Source organism: Drosophila yakuba, chromosome 3L, assembly GCF_016746365.2.
Source record: "Drosophila yakuba strain Tai18E2 chromosome 3L, Prin_Dyak_Tai18E2_2.1, whole genome shotgun sequence".
Lineage (NCBI taxonomy): Eukaryota > Metazoa > Arthropoda > Insecta > Diptera > Drosophilidae > Drosophila > Drosophila yakuba.
Genome location: NC_052529.2, coordinates 5,596,510 through 5,608,654, shown reverse-complemented (window position 1 = coordinate 5,608,654; position 12,145 = coordinate 5,596,510). Strand labels below are relative to the sequence as shown.

General features: G+C 44.4%; 1 protein-coding gene across 2 annotated transcripts in view; it reads left to right on the top strand.

The window, feature by feature from the left end:
- Positions 1–12,145, top strand: part of LOC6533024 (connectin) — a 132,916-nt gene that overhangs the window by 102,809 nt on the left and 17,962 nt on the right. For both annotated transcript variants that reach the window (XM_015194296.3, XM_002093723.4), the window contains 2 exons: positions 3,256–3,333; positions 9,708–10,774. In XM_015194296.3, the coding sequence (XP_015049782.1) occupies positions 9,743–10,774 (1,032 nt within the window). In that variant the 5' untranslated portion in view covers positions 3,256–3,333; positions 9,708–9,742. The remainder of the gene's footprint in view (positions 1–3,255; positions 3,334–9,707; positions 10,775–12,145) is intronic.

Sequence of the window (12,145 nt, the reverse complement as noted above, 5' to 3'; positions counted from 1 at the left end):
ACGAACGCGAGCGTGGCCAGAAATGTTAAATGTGTTATTCGTCGACGTTGCCAGCGTTTTCGCTGTTGTGTCAGCCTAATTAATTTTTGTCACTAATGTTTATACACATAGTTGGTAACGGCGTACAGGTGCTTCCCAACACTCGACCAAGCCGTTTTATTACCCAATTACATTAGCAGGAGTGGGTGCTGTTTTCTTTTGCTTTTTGTGGGTGGAGAAAAGCATGCAGCAGGGAGAGTTTCCTCTTGATTTCCTTGTGAAAACATTTAGGGTGCAATAATACAAATTACTATTTATGTGCTTTATGACTATTTATCAGCTTTTGAATGCAATGAAATCATAATAATTTATTTATGAAAATCGATGTTTTAGCAGTTGAGATATCGCGACGCATGCCACCAACTCCCGCTGTTTTTCCCCACTTTCAACTCCCTATCATGCCGCCTATCATCCGCAGCTCTCAATATTAAGAAATAACAACTTGCCAAGGGCAACTGCTAGCACTCGAGGACTTCGTGGTGCTGGAAGGGGGTGGGGAAAGGGGGGGGGCACAACAAGGAGGGGCAGGATCGGGAGTCGTGTGGCAACTTTGCTTTTGGGGTCTTGGATGTAAACAAGCGAGGCAAATATTTAACTCGCAGGCACTCGCAGCGGTGTCTCCTTCGTGTCCTGTTTGTGCCACTGTGTGTGTGCGGCCTGTGCGTGTGTTGGCACGGAGGCTGCCACGGCACACACACACACACACACATACGCACGCATGCTTACGTATATCCTTTGGTACTCGGAAACTTTTCTCCAGCGGGAAGCTTGGGGCTCTGTTGTCGCTTATTTGTCGCAGCAGTTGAGCTCAAAGCTTTGGCTTGTTACACTTTATGAAATCAGCTGCAGTCCTGCCACGCCTCCTGACCCCTGACCCGGTGCCACGCCGCCACGCCGCCCTCCACACCACTCCCTTTGAAGCACAAGTGTTTATGTTTGTCTTGCCGAGGCGGCGGCTCATAAAGTCCCTAGCAAGCGAGCTGCCAGGACCATCAGGACCTCCAGGACCTTCCCACTGCCACTGTCAAAAGTCACGTCGAGTCCTGCGAATGTGATTTCCCCGCTCACGTTCCACCCAAAAAAAAAAAAAAAAATGAGAGAGAGAGAGAGAGAAAACCCCACCCATCCTTTTGGCATGTCTCTGCCATAAACTTCAACTGGAAATTGTGCGTAATTATATTAAATTTTTATTGCCTCACACATGAAATGGAAACGATGCAGCAATTTCCGACAGAGACTCCAACTCCAAGATTATCCACATGCAAATTGTTCAACTGGCATGTGGGTAAATAAAATGCTTGTCGTAATTTAAGTGAAGCAACGATTTGGTAAATTGATTTTAATCAAATCAGGAGTTTGTTCTTGTTCTAGTTAGTATCAAACTAGCTGGAAAAGGGGGTTAATTTAAATTAAATTTGAAACTCACTGGAGACTTTATAGCCCTAGAAAAGTTAAGGAAACTTACAAGCTAAGTACCATATTCCACTTAAAGTTTAAGATCATCATGAATAGTATTATATCTTTTTGTTATATAGAAAGTACTAGTAATAAATACGGTAACTTTAGCCATATAAACTCCAGCCCTTTTGGGAATCTAATGATCTAAGCAAATTGGATCGTTTCCCTGTTTCTGTATCGCATTACCGCCTAAACATGTTTGTGCACCTCGCTCGATAAGCTCGCGCAATTGAACAATCAATGTCATTGAATCCAATTTTCCATATGTTTTCGCCCGCGGGGTACCTGGCATTTTCCTGATTTTTCCCGCCGTTTGAACAACTCCTTTCTGGGGTTTCATTTGGCTTCGGTCTGTTGCTAGTGGCAGCCGCCGTTTGAACTTGTTTGACATTCCACCGACAATCAAATTTAGATGCCCCGATATTCCGCCCACTCCTTGGAACCCAGACAATTGTTCGGTTTGCCACAAAAGCACTTCCACCGCCACGTTTTCTCGTGGATTTCGCCTCCGTCAGCAATTATTCAATGCTTAATCATCGGAGGGCATCGCTGGCATGAATGGCATAAATCTTATTAAATATTCAAATAACACAAAAAGTGTATGGGGCACCAGAAATGCGGGCATAATTACGCGGCAATGAGTAAAAAATACGAAAAACAACCAATCAAAAAAAAAAAACAGAAATGGTCAACGAACACTGAAGGCGATTATGAGTGCAGTGAACAACCACGGGTGGAAAGTGGAAAAGTTGTGGGGGGCAAGTTCCAGAGCGGTTTTTTTGTGCCTCTTCTTTAGGCGTAGCCAATGCAATTATTTCATTTCCATTTTCATACACACATCACACACACACACATGTGGGCGTGGTGCCGCCCCCGATGGGGAATTGCCTCGGGCTGTCGTCATCGTCGTTATCGTCTTAATAGCGCCTGGCGACCGAAACTATTTGAATAACGCGCCGTTCACGTCCACGCCCACGACCCCTGACCCATGAACCCCTGACCCCGTGCACAATCCACGCATTCTGCTCACACATGTGCACCACCTCCGCCATTTCGTCCTGCGGCCAGGACTCCACACCCACAGTGTCCCCCTTCGTGTTAATAGTTTTTCCCTTTGTTCCCGGCCGTTTTCTGTTTTCTGCTGTTTACCTTATCGCATGTCCTGGCTGGAAGTGAACTTAGGCCAGACCACAATTACTGGAAAATTAACGCAATTAGATTTGGCTGGGCCAAGCCTTTGATCTTCGCAGCCTATGAAGTTGTATAAACCTGGCGAGGTTTATGGTCATAGAACACAATGGATTACGTTGAAAGGGTGGAGTTCGGATCCTTTCTAATATAACTGAAACTAAAAATAACATTTTCCGAACGGAAATCAAATGAAAAACTTGTACATGCAATGTTTTGTTATGATTTAGAGATATACACCATAACTAGTTTAATTAGTATGATCGCATACATTTCCACACGGAAAAGTTTGAACAATCCATAAATTGCTTAGCTCATTTCGGATTGTGATTAGATAATGTAGTTTATTTTTCGATTCATATAATATTCTGCCCGTTATTTATTTAATACGCAATTTCCATTAGCATTTGAGGCCCTCCCAGGGGCTTATGAATAAAGTATACACCAATTCCAGCAACGCTATAATTTTTGTGGCTGAAAAACATGTCTGTAACGAGACCGAAACATGACATTATAATAATAAGTAATATCAAACTAATTTGTTTTTTCCCTCTCCACATATATTTGCAGATACATTGCATTAGTCAGCAGATTGAGTACTGTGTACTAGTGTACGTGACTTGGCCTTTTCCAGGACTCAATCGAAAGGTAAGAACATGTCCTGAGGGACAGCAAAAAGTATACAGTACATATGCGAGTGATAGGAATTCTCCAGCGTCAGGAATTCCAACTAATTAAGTAGAGGCCCCTATGAAACTTAACTTTAAAGCGCCGAAACAGGTGAATAAAAGGGGATTTTATGTACATGACAGGGCGATAAACGGGTGTTGTCAACGGGCTGGAGATGCCCGGAATCTTGAGAATGTTTTATTCAAAAATTGCTAAAATATTTGGCAAGTGAGTTAAAAGTTTTCTCAGACGAGTCTGTCTGCGCTAAGTCTGTATTTATGTTTGTTTGTCTTTGTGTTTGTCTTTGCGGAGCATTTTTGCCCAGCTGAAGGAATTTATTATATAATCACGGAGCAGGGGGAACTCAAGAAGCTCAACGAGCATGACAAATTTTCACTTTGCGTCAGGGAAAAGTTGCAACAAACTTGCAACAGCGAAAATAATTTCGCTGCTCGTTGAAAGTCAAAACACACAGCTCGCAAAAATACAAAAAAAAAGGAAAATCCTGTAAGGAAAAGAACAAAAATAAAAAAAAGCAAAGGGAAAAGAAAAGCCTCGGACGACTACTTATCTGCCAGGACAGTCAGCCAACACTTTTGGCCAGGTGCTGCCAATTTGGGCGTTAAGCAGTTTGCCAGGACTCTCGAAAGTCCTGCGAGAGATGAGGGAAACTTAAAGTACAGCCGAAAAGGAGGCCACCAAGAATCAGGACTAAAAAATCGCTGGAGTGACGGCCAAAGTAATGTGCCAGCCAGCTCAAGTGCAGTGGGGCGTTGTCTGTCTGAATGCCGCAGGGGGCGTGGCAGGCATATGCATAGTGGTATAGCCAGCTTTTTTCGCCCAGAAATATGTGTCAACAAAAAGGGCGAAAGACGAAAGTTTGCACTGGCAACTAGTTTCCATTTTATTCTGCTGACAGGTATGCTAAAAGCTAAAAAACGTACAAGACCAAGTCGAGGAGCAGTTTTTTTTTTTGGAAAATGGAACCCAAGTTAAAAGCAGTCAAAAGTGCGAGAATGAGTCCTGTCTGCAGATTTTGCCTTTTGGCAATATGGCAATAGGGAACATTGGGTGGGCGTTTAGGTGCCTTTCCCCAAGGACAATATGTGAATATGTGTGACAGCTGGCAATGACTGCCTTGCACGATAACAGAAATAACAATAAGCGGGCCAAGAAACAAAAAAAAAATATATATAAGTATTTGTAGTAACAGCGGCAAGTGAAAGGGTTAACAAATGGCAGTCGAAACTTTGGCGCGACTGTCAAAATAAATGCGAAGCAATTTATGAAATATTTATGAAGTGTGACATGGCTGACAATAAATATATATGGGCAAGTATCCTACTGCTCCTTACCCCAAGAAGTCCGCCAGATTTGATCGAAACAGACTCCAACTGGCGCTGACAAGTGACGCAAGCCAAGGACAAATCCGGATATTTGTGAGCCTTAATAAAAATGCGAATAAAACGTGCGGACGTCATAACTGGGCCCACTGATTGATGGCTGTGTTTCGTCTGCCGTTTTGCCACTGCGTCATTTGTCAGATGAGACGAGAATCCAGGAGTTCACGGGTCAGAGCAGATATGTACATCCCACCGAAGACAGGAACTGCAGTTTGTCCAACTGACCAAGTTTTTGTAGCTGTCGTTTTATTTGCAGCTCAGCTAAATGGAAAGCGACTAACCCTTAGTGGCTCCATTCCCCCAATCCACAATCCCAAATCCCAAATCCCCAATCCCACCTCGCCAGTCCGTCAGTCAGAGTCACTCACTCAAAGTCAGGCACGTCCGAGCTGCGTTCATGTCACAGCTTAAAGTTATATTCACATGATAGAGGAACAGGACACGTTATTTAAGGGGAATCTTACACGGACGCAAAATAAATACACACATGGAAAAGATAAAGTTTATTTAAGAGTTGAGTCTGGCTTAATCTTTAACCAAAGAGTCCATAGACCCATTATGATTAACTCTTCAAAGGAGTGAAGTTGCCAAAATTGATATGTCTATATGAAGCGCATATGTAATGTATAACCTTTTTTCCGCCGTGCACACAAACCCGCTGCGAGAAATGCTGATTCTGGCGATGATTCTGATGATTGTGATGATTCTGATGCTTCTGATGATGATGATGATGATGCGGCTGAGCCCGAGGATGCTGCATCTGATGGGGGACTGCCATAAACAACTACGAGTCTTCCGGCATAAAAACTTATTGTTGACAAAACCTCATGACACACAGACGCAGACGTGGCTTGCTGTGCACATATTGTTAAAGTCCTGGCCCGGTCTCGTCCTGGGCTGGCGATGATGCTGGTGTCCTGGTGTCCTGGCTGCCACAGCGGAAGTGTCACCATTTGTCAAATAACGAAAATTGAAAACAATTTCCACACAGCAGCATCCCGACTCTGAGCTTTTGTCTTGATCAACCTTAGACATGGTTTGTATGCGAATATGTGTGTTTGTCGTAAGTTTCCCGATACGGCAAACAAGGCCATAACGAGTCGAGTTTCTTGGTAGAGCCGCCTTTTTAAAGCTAAGAAATTTCCATTGCTGGAAAATATTATCTGGCCCCGGTTGCTGTTGTGTTTCGCCCGTTTCCCTGGGAAATTGCTTGCGTGGCTGTCAGCTTAGCTGCGGCTTTGCTCCAATTTCCCACTGGGTCGCCGTCATCATTGTTGTTGCTGCGGTTGATGTTGCTGCCGCTGCTGTTGCTGTTGCTGTTTCTGCTGTTGCTGTTGCTGCTGCTGTTGCTGCCTCGCTCCTTGTCGACACTTCTGTCACACTTTCACACGCCTTTTCCCCCCGGCAAAAGGACTCGCCGCCTTTGCACGGCCCATTGTTTGCACGCACACCAGCACAACTGAAACCCAGCACAGGACAGCCGAGGACTTCCAGAGACTCACACACACAAACACACACACACACAAACATATGCGTTATTCGCTTCGAAAGTTTAATCGAAATTATAAACAACAAGACAAATTGCTTCTTGTTGCAATTTTCTCGCAACAACAACACTGCGCTGGGCGAAACATTAAGGGTGCCCGTATCCTGGCTCCTGTTGCTGTTGTCCTGAATGTTGCTGGCCATGTTATTATTGCAGTTGCTGCACTGACTTTCCTTTAAGCTGCCGCCGCTCTTGCTCTCACTTTCGTTGGTGTTGCAACTAGCGCTGCTGCCCATGTTTAATGCTTTGCTGAAAGTTTTAATGTTGTAGCACCGTAGTGTATATACAGTCCATCTGAGCAACTTTGGTTGTTACGGCTGCTTGAGTTGCCCTAATGCTTAACACTTTTACCTGAGCAATTAGTGTTGCTGCTGCTGTTTCACCCGAAAATTTTGCTCGTGTTGCAGCTGCTTATAGTGCCAGTGTTGCAGGTTGCCTTGGTATCCTTACTCTCCTTAATAGTTCTTGATTTTACTATAATGGCGCATATTCTACAGAATTGCCTGTGCTGTAAGCTAGTCACTGTTCTGGTCACTGTTTGTTGCCAGATGGCCAAATATTGCTGCTGCCCCACATTTTGATCATGTTACGGTTCCCAATTTGGCTGATGTTGCTCTTGCAAGGGCAACATTGCCCCATCCTTGTTGTTTTCCTGCCCATGCTGCTGCTGGATGTTGCTGCTGGATGTTGCTGCTGTATGTTGCTGCTGGAAGTTACTGTTTGATGTTGCTGTATAATGTTGCTGTTTGTTGTTGCTGTTTGATGTTGCTGTTTGATGTCGCTTTTAGTTGTTGCTGTTTGATGTTGCTGCTGTCGTGATTATCCCCGTTAAAGTTTTTGTCTTTAATTTGGCAACGAGCCTGCTGCAGCTCCATTATCCCAGCTGTTTCTGCTGCCAACTATATTATAGTTGCTGCTGTATTGTGTAGTCCTGCTGCTAGTTGCTGCTGCTGCTGCTGCTGCTGCTGCTGCTGCTGTTACTGCCATTTTCCCTGGGGGGAATAATTTTCCTGGTAATTGTTTGTCGTCAAGGTTTGCTGCTGCTGGTGTTTGCTTTCGTTCCGAGATGAAGAACTTAAGCCAGGCAGATCAGTTTGCACGCAGCGTGCATTTAATCCCGTGCAAAGATGCCATCGTTATGTATACATGGACTTAAAATCTTCTCGGTCTAGACATTGTTATCGCCTGTATATATATATATATATGTATATGTATATTATTTAGATCAACTCTAGATAAATGAAACATCTCGACTGTTTTTGCACTCTTCATGTTTTTTGCCCCCATTTCCACTTCGATTTGTGATTCGCTTCGTCGCTTTCTGTTTTTGTGATTCTGACATGAAGGCAGTGGAGAAAAGTTTGCTCGTTTGATAAATGACTCATAAATGCTGAGTGAGGAGTCGCATAAATCTTATGATTTATGCATAATCAACAAATTGATTTTTCATTTGTTTGTAACGCTCTCTTTCAGCCATTTTCCCCTACTCTTCTGGCCATTTTCCATTCAGGCCTTTGAGTAATTGGCTGTCAGCGACGCGTTGCTCCATGTGTGCACAGAAAAAAAAGTAGGTGTGATGTGTGAAAGTGTATATCCTTAACACAAATACGAATGTATGACAAATTTAAAGAGCCACGTTGAAATGTTTGCCACTAACTGATTTTCCTCGAGTGCAAAACAAATCCAAGAGTGTGGTAGAGTTTTTCTCTTCCCATTTTCTTTTTTGTGGGAAAATCTAATTACACACTCATGCAGTATATTTTTTGATTTGCTGCTTCACGGAACACTTAAAAATTCCCAGAATATGTGAGACAACCACCCCATTCCATTGCCACATATACAATCCAGCTAAATATGATGTGGTTCACTCTCCGCAAGAGTACTATATATATATATAGATATAAAAAGAGATATATGTGAGTGTGTATGTTTGAGGACATTTTAGTTTCGACTTTGCTTTGATATTTAAATTGAAGCCATCAAGTCATCTTCAGCTGCCTTCTGTCTGGCTGCGCAAAGTTTTCATGTATATTTTGAGTACTTAATCCTGCGGTGTGAGCCACTTCTAATGCTCCTTGAGCCCTGAACTTTGCCCAAAACGAGCAGATGAACAGAAGATGGAACTGGGAATGGGTAGCTGAGGGAAGCTGGCTAAGCCGGAATAAGCATCGCATCATGCTACGCAGCACTTATCATCGTTTTATTTAAAATTTATAATCGAAATCAATGTAATGAAGCATGCCCGAGTCAATAACTCAAGTGACTTTCGGCTTTCCATCCACCTAATCCCCTTGATTTTCCATCCCCCCAACCCCCCTTGGAAATTGCGACAATATTTTATGCAAATCACTGGGCTGACTGTCGATAACGACGATAACTCACTTGACAACTGACAATAACTTATTTACACTTCATTATGCCAGCCAACCCGGCAGTCGAGTGCCAAAAAGACCAAAATAAGCCAGCAACCAGAAGCCGAAATATGCCCGGTGTCCGTGTGACTTATTAATTTATTAAAAAATACGAGCATAATTAGAGAGCACTTTGCCCGATGACACTTGAAATGCAAAATGAAGGGGAATTCCCATCTCTTCACCGCTGCCGTTGAGCGAACAATCAGCGACAGTGTTGCAGTTATTTATGAGCTCGATAAATTTGTTTATGGGGGTAAAATGGAAGGCCCAAATGGGATTGGGATTGGGATTGGGAAAGGGCCAAGTGACAAAGCAACCGAGCGTCAAATGAAGTCAGCAGGAGGCTTCCCAACGAGCCAATTCAACTTTCATGGGGGCGCAAGTGAAAAGGGGGAAATAAGTTGCGGGTCTGGAATGAGGATGAGGATGAGAATGAATCCAGTGCGGCATCCCGCGAATTGGGCCAAATGAAATATGAGCAAAAGTGAGAAAGTTAACAACATTAATTAGCATTTTTATGGAGCACTTGCCGCTGAAGCGAGAACAATACAGCCATCAAGTGGGCAAATAAACTCCAATGAATGGCTGCCAACTTTGATGCCAGTTTCAATTTTTCGCCACCTTGAACAAGGTTCAGTTGTCATAAACATGAAATGAAATCCATTTGTTAGGCGCGAGTTTATTTCGGGATATTTGCAAACACAAAAACCAGGCTAGGAAAATCTAATTTTGCGTCCGAAACATTTTTACCTTGACTGATACACTGAGAGAATGAGCTATTTGAGTTACAGAAAATATCTACCCATTTTAAAGAATATTGGTAATAAGATACTCTAGTTGAGAATGGATTGTTTAAATATATACAACATTTATATAAAATCCTGCAAGTAAATAAACCATTGTTTATTTCTCTAGGTGTTGCAGCCCACAGCCATAAGATAAGCCAATTTTATTGACCACGTCATTCTGTTTTGTTCCCTCAATTTGCAGAATCCGCTCCGCCGAGCGATAGGAATAAGCTGGCCATGTTGCCGCATCATCAGCGCCATAAAATGGCGACTTTGGCGGACAGCGCCATCTGTTTCCTGCTCCTTTCGCTCCTGCTAATTGGCGCCTGCCTGGTCACGCCCACCGAGGGGCGCGCCAAGGATGACCGTCGCACCAGGGGGCGTGGCAGCAGCAGTGGCGTCCTCTCGTCCTCCTCCAGCAGCAGCAGCAGCAGTGGCAACAACATGAACAATGGCTACTACAGTGGCTCCTCGTCGACAGCGGGCTCCTCCTCCGGCTATGTGTTCACCAGCAGTAGTGCCGTGAACTCGGGAAGCACTGGGTACAGTGGACCCATGGACAGCACTGGATTCTGCACCCGGCGGCGGGACATGAAACTGATGTGCTACTGCACCCCGGATGAGAACCATGTGCCAGTGCAGAAGGCCGAGTGCTGGGTGTTCTCGGAGGGATTGCATCAGAACGACACCACCTGGACGCGATTCTATCAGCAGAAGCGTTTGAGGGAACTGAAGTTTGTGATCCAAAACAATGCCCGCTTGGACTACATACCCACGATGATCATTGAACCGCTGAAGAACCTGAGCAGCATTGTGATTGAATACTCGCAGGTGGAGATTGTCAAGAGCTATGCCTTCGCCAATCTGCCCTTCTTGGAGAGGATTATCCTGAATAACAACCACATTATGGCCCTGGACCAGGACGCCTTCGCCAATCACATCAGGCTGAGGGAGTTGAACCTCGAGCACAACCAGATCTTCGAGATGGACCGCTATGCATTCCGTAATCTGCCACTTTGCGAAAGGCTCTTCCTGAATAACAACAATATCAGCACTCTGCACGAAGGTCTCTTTGCCGATATGGCCAGGTTAACCTTCCTGAATCTGGCCCACAATCAGATTAATGTGCTGACCAGCGAGATTTTCCGAGGACTGGGCAATCTGAATGTGCTGAAGCTGACCCGCAACAATCTGAACTTTATCGGCGACACTGTCTTTGCGGAATTGTGGAGCCTCAGTGAACTGGAACTAGATGATAATCGCATTGAGGTGAGTGTATACCTTACTAACGGATGGAGATTATGGCCTCATCATAGGTGGTTTAATACATTTTCTATTGGTACTTTCATTGTGTAATTTCCGCAGCAGAAAACCAATTTAAGCTTGCACATTATTTGCCAGATTGATTGAGTTTTGCAAGTGCGCATTTATAGCACTCGAAATAGTTGTTTGACTGCTTTTTATGTATAGCCACCTCTATACATAGCAGTATAGGGCAATGCAATCTAGGAGTACGAAACTTCTCAATCAACTCTAATGCAAGTGGATTAAAAAGATTTGTCTGCCTCGGTCACTTGGTCAACTTGGAGCAGCTGACTTAAGGGGCCATAAATTGCCGAGTGGCCATAAGAAACAGAAGGGACGTGGATGGCAGGACACCATAAATGCCATATCCTTGGGGCCAAAATACACAGGCAACTTTTTTGCTGGTGTCATAAATTCAATTCGAATGTCTATTCTTGTGGTGATTTAAGTGGTCACTCAGCATCGGTGCTCCGTTGGCCGTTTTATGTTGGCTGGGGGTGGGGGAGGGGGCGTGGGGTGAAAATATGATAAATAGATTGGTAAATTATGTTTTCTACGTTTTTGGGTGCGGACAAGGTCCTGTTTTCGTCGCCGAGTCCTGGCTTAATTCGCACATTTACCCTCTGCAAACGGACCGCACGCTGACAGTCGCCTTTCGGCGCTCGGTGGCAAACAAATGTGCGCCGCAAGTTAATCTACTTACAAAATATTGAATAACAAATCATGGGAATAATGGATTTATGGCGCTCCCTTGCTGCCATCTGATATCCGGCGAATGATGGTAGCTGGTAGCTGGTAGCTGGTAGTTTGTAGTTGGTAGTTGGAGACCCTTCTGTATCCTGCGTATCCTGGCGGCCATAAAAATGGCCAGCGTGTGTGGGTAAATAGAAAAATGTCGCTTAACACTCGCAGCTCAGAAAGTTATGTAAGGCAGCCGTATGAGCGTAAATCCTGAATATCCATATCCTGGGCCAACATTGTTCCTTCCTTACTTGGCTGGCTGCTTGGCTGCTCCTTCATATTTCCCATTTTACAAAGTGCTCGCATATCATGTCACACTCAGACGAGTCCGCATATGTGTCAGGCTACTAGGACAGGACACTAGGACAGGACACTCGAGAGCAGCCGCTCAAGTGGGGTCCTGTTCAGCTGGGATCCTTTGCCGCATTGTCATAGCCATAATGATTGGGCTTGTTATCGCCCACGTTGTGCGCTTTGTTTCGAGACCCGGACTCCAGATTCCCGGATTTGCCTGGACCCCAAAAAAAAATTCCCTTTCTTCGTTAGGTGTTCGTGCCATTGTCGCCTTCAATAAAAGCAAATTGTGTTGCATGT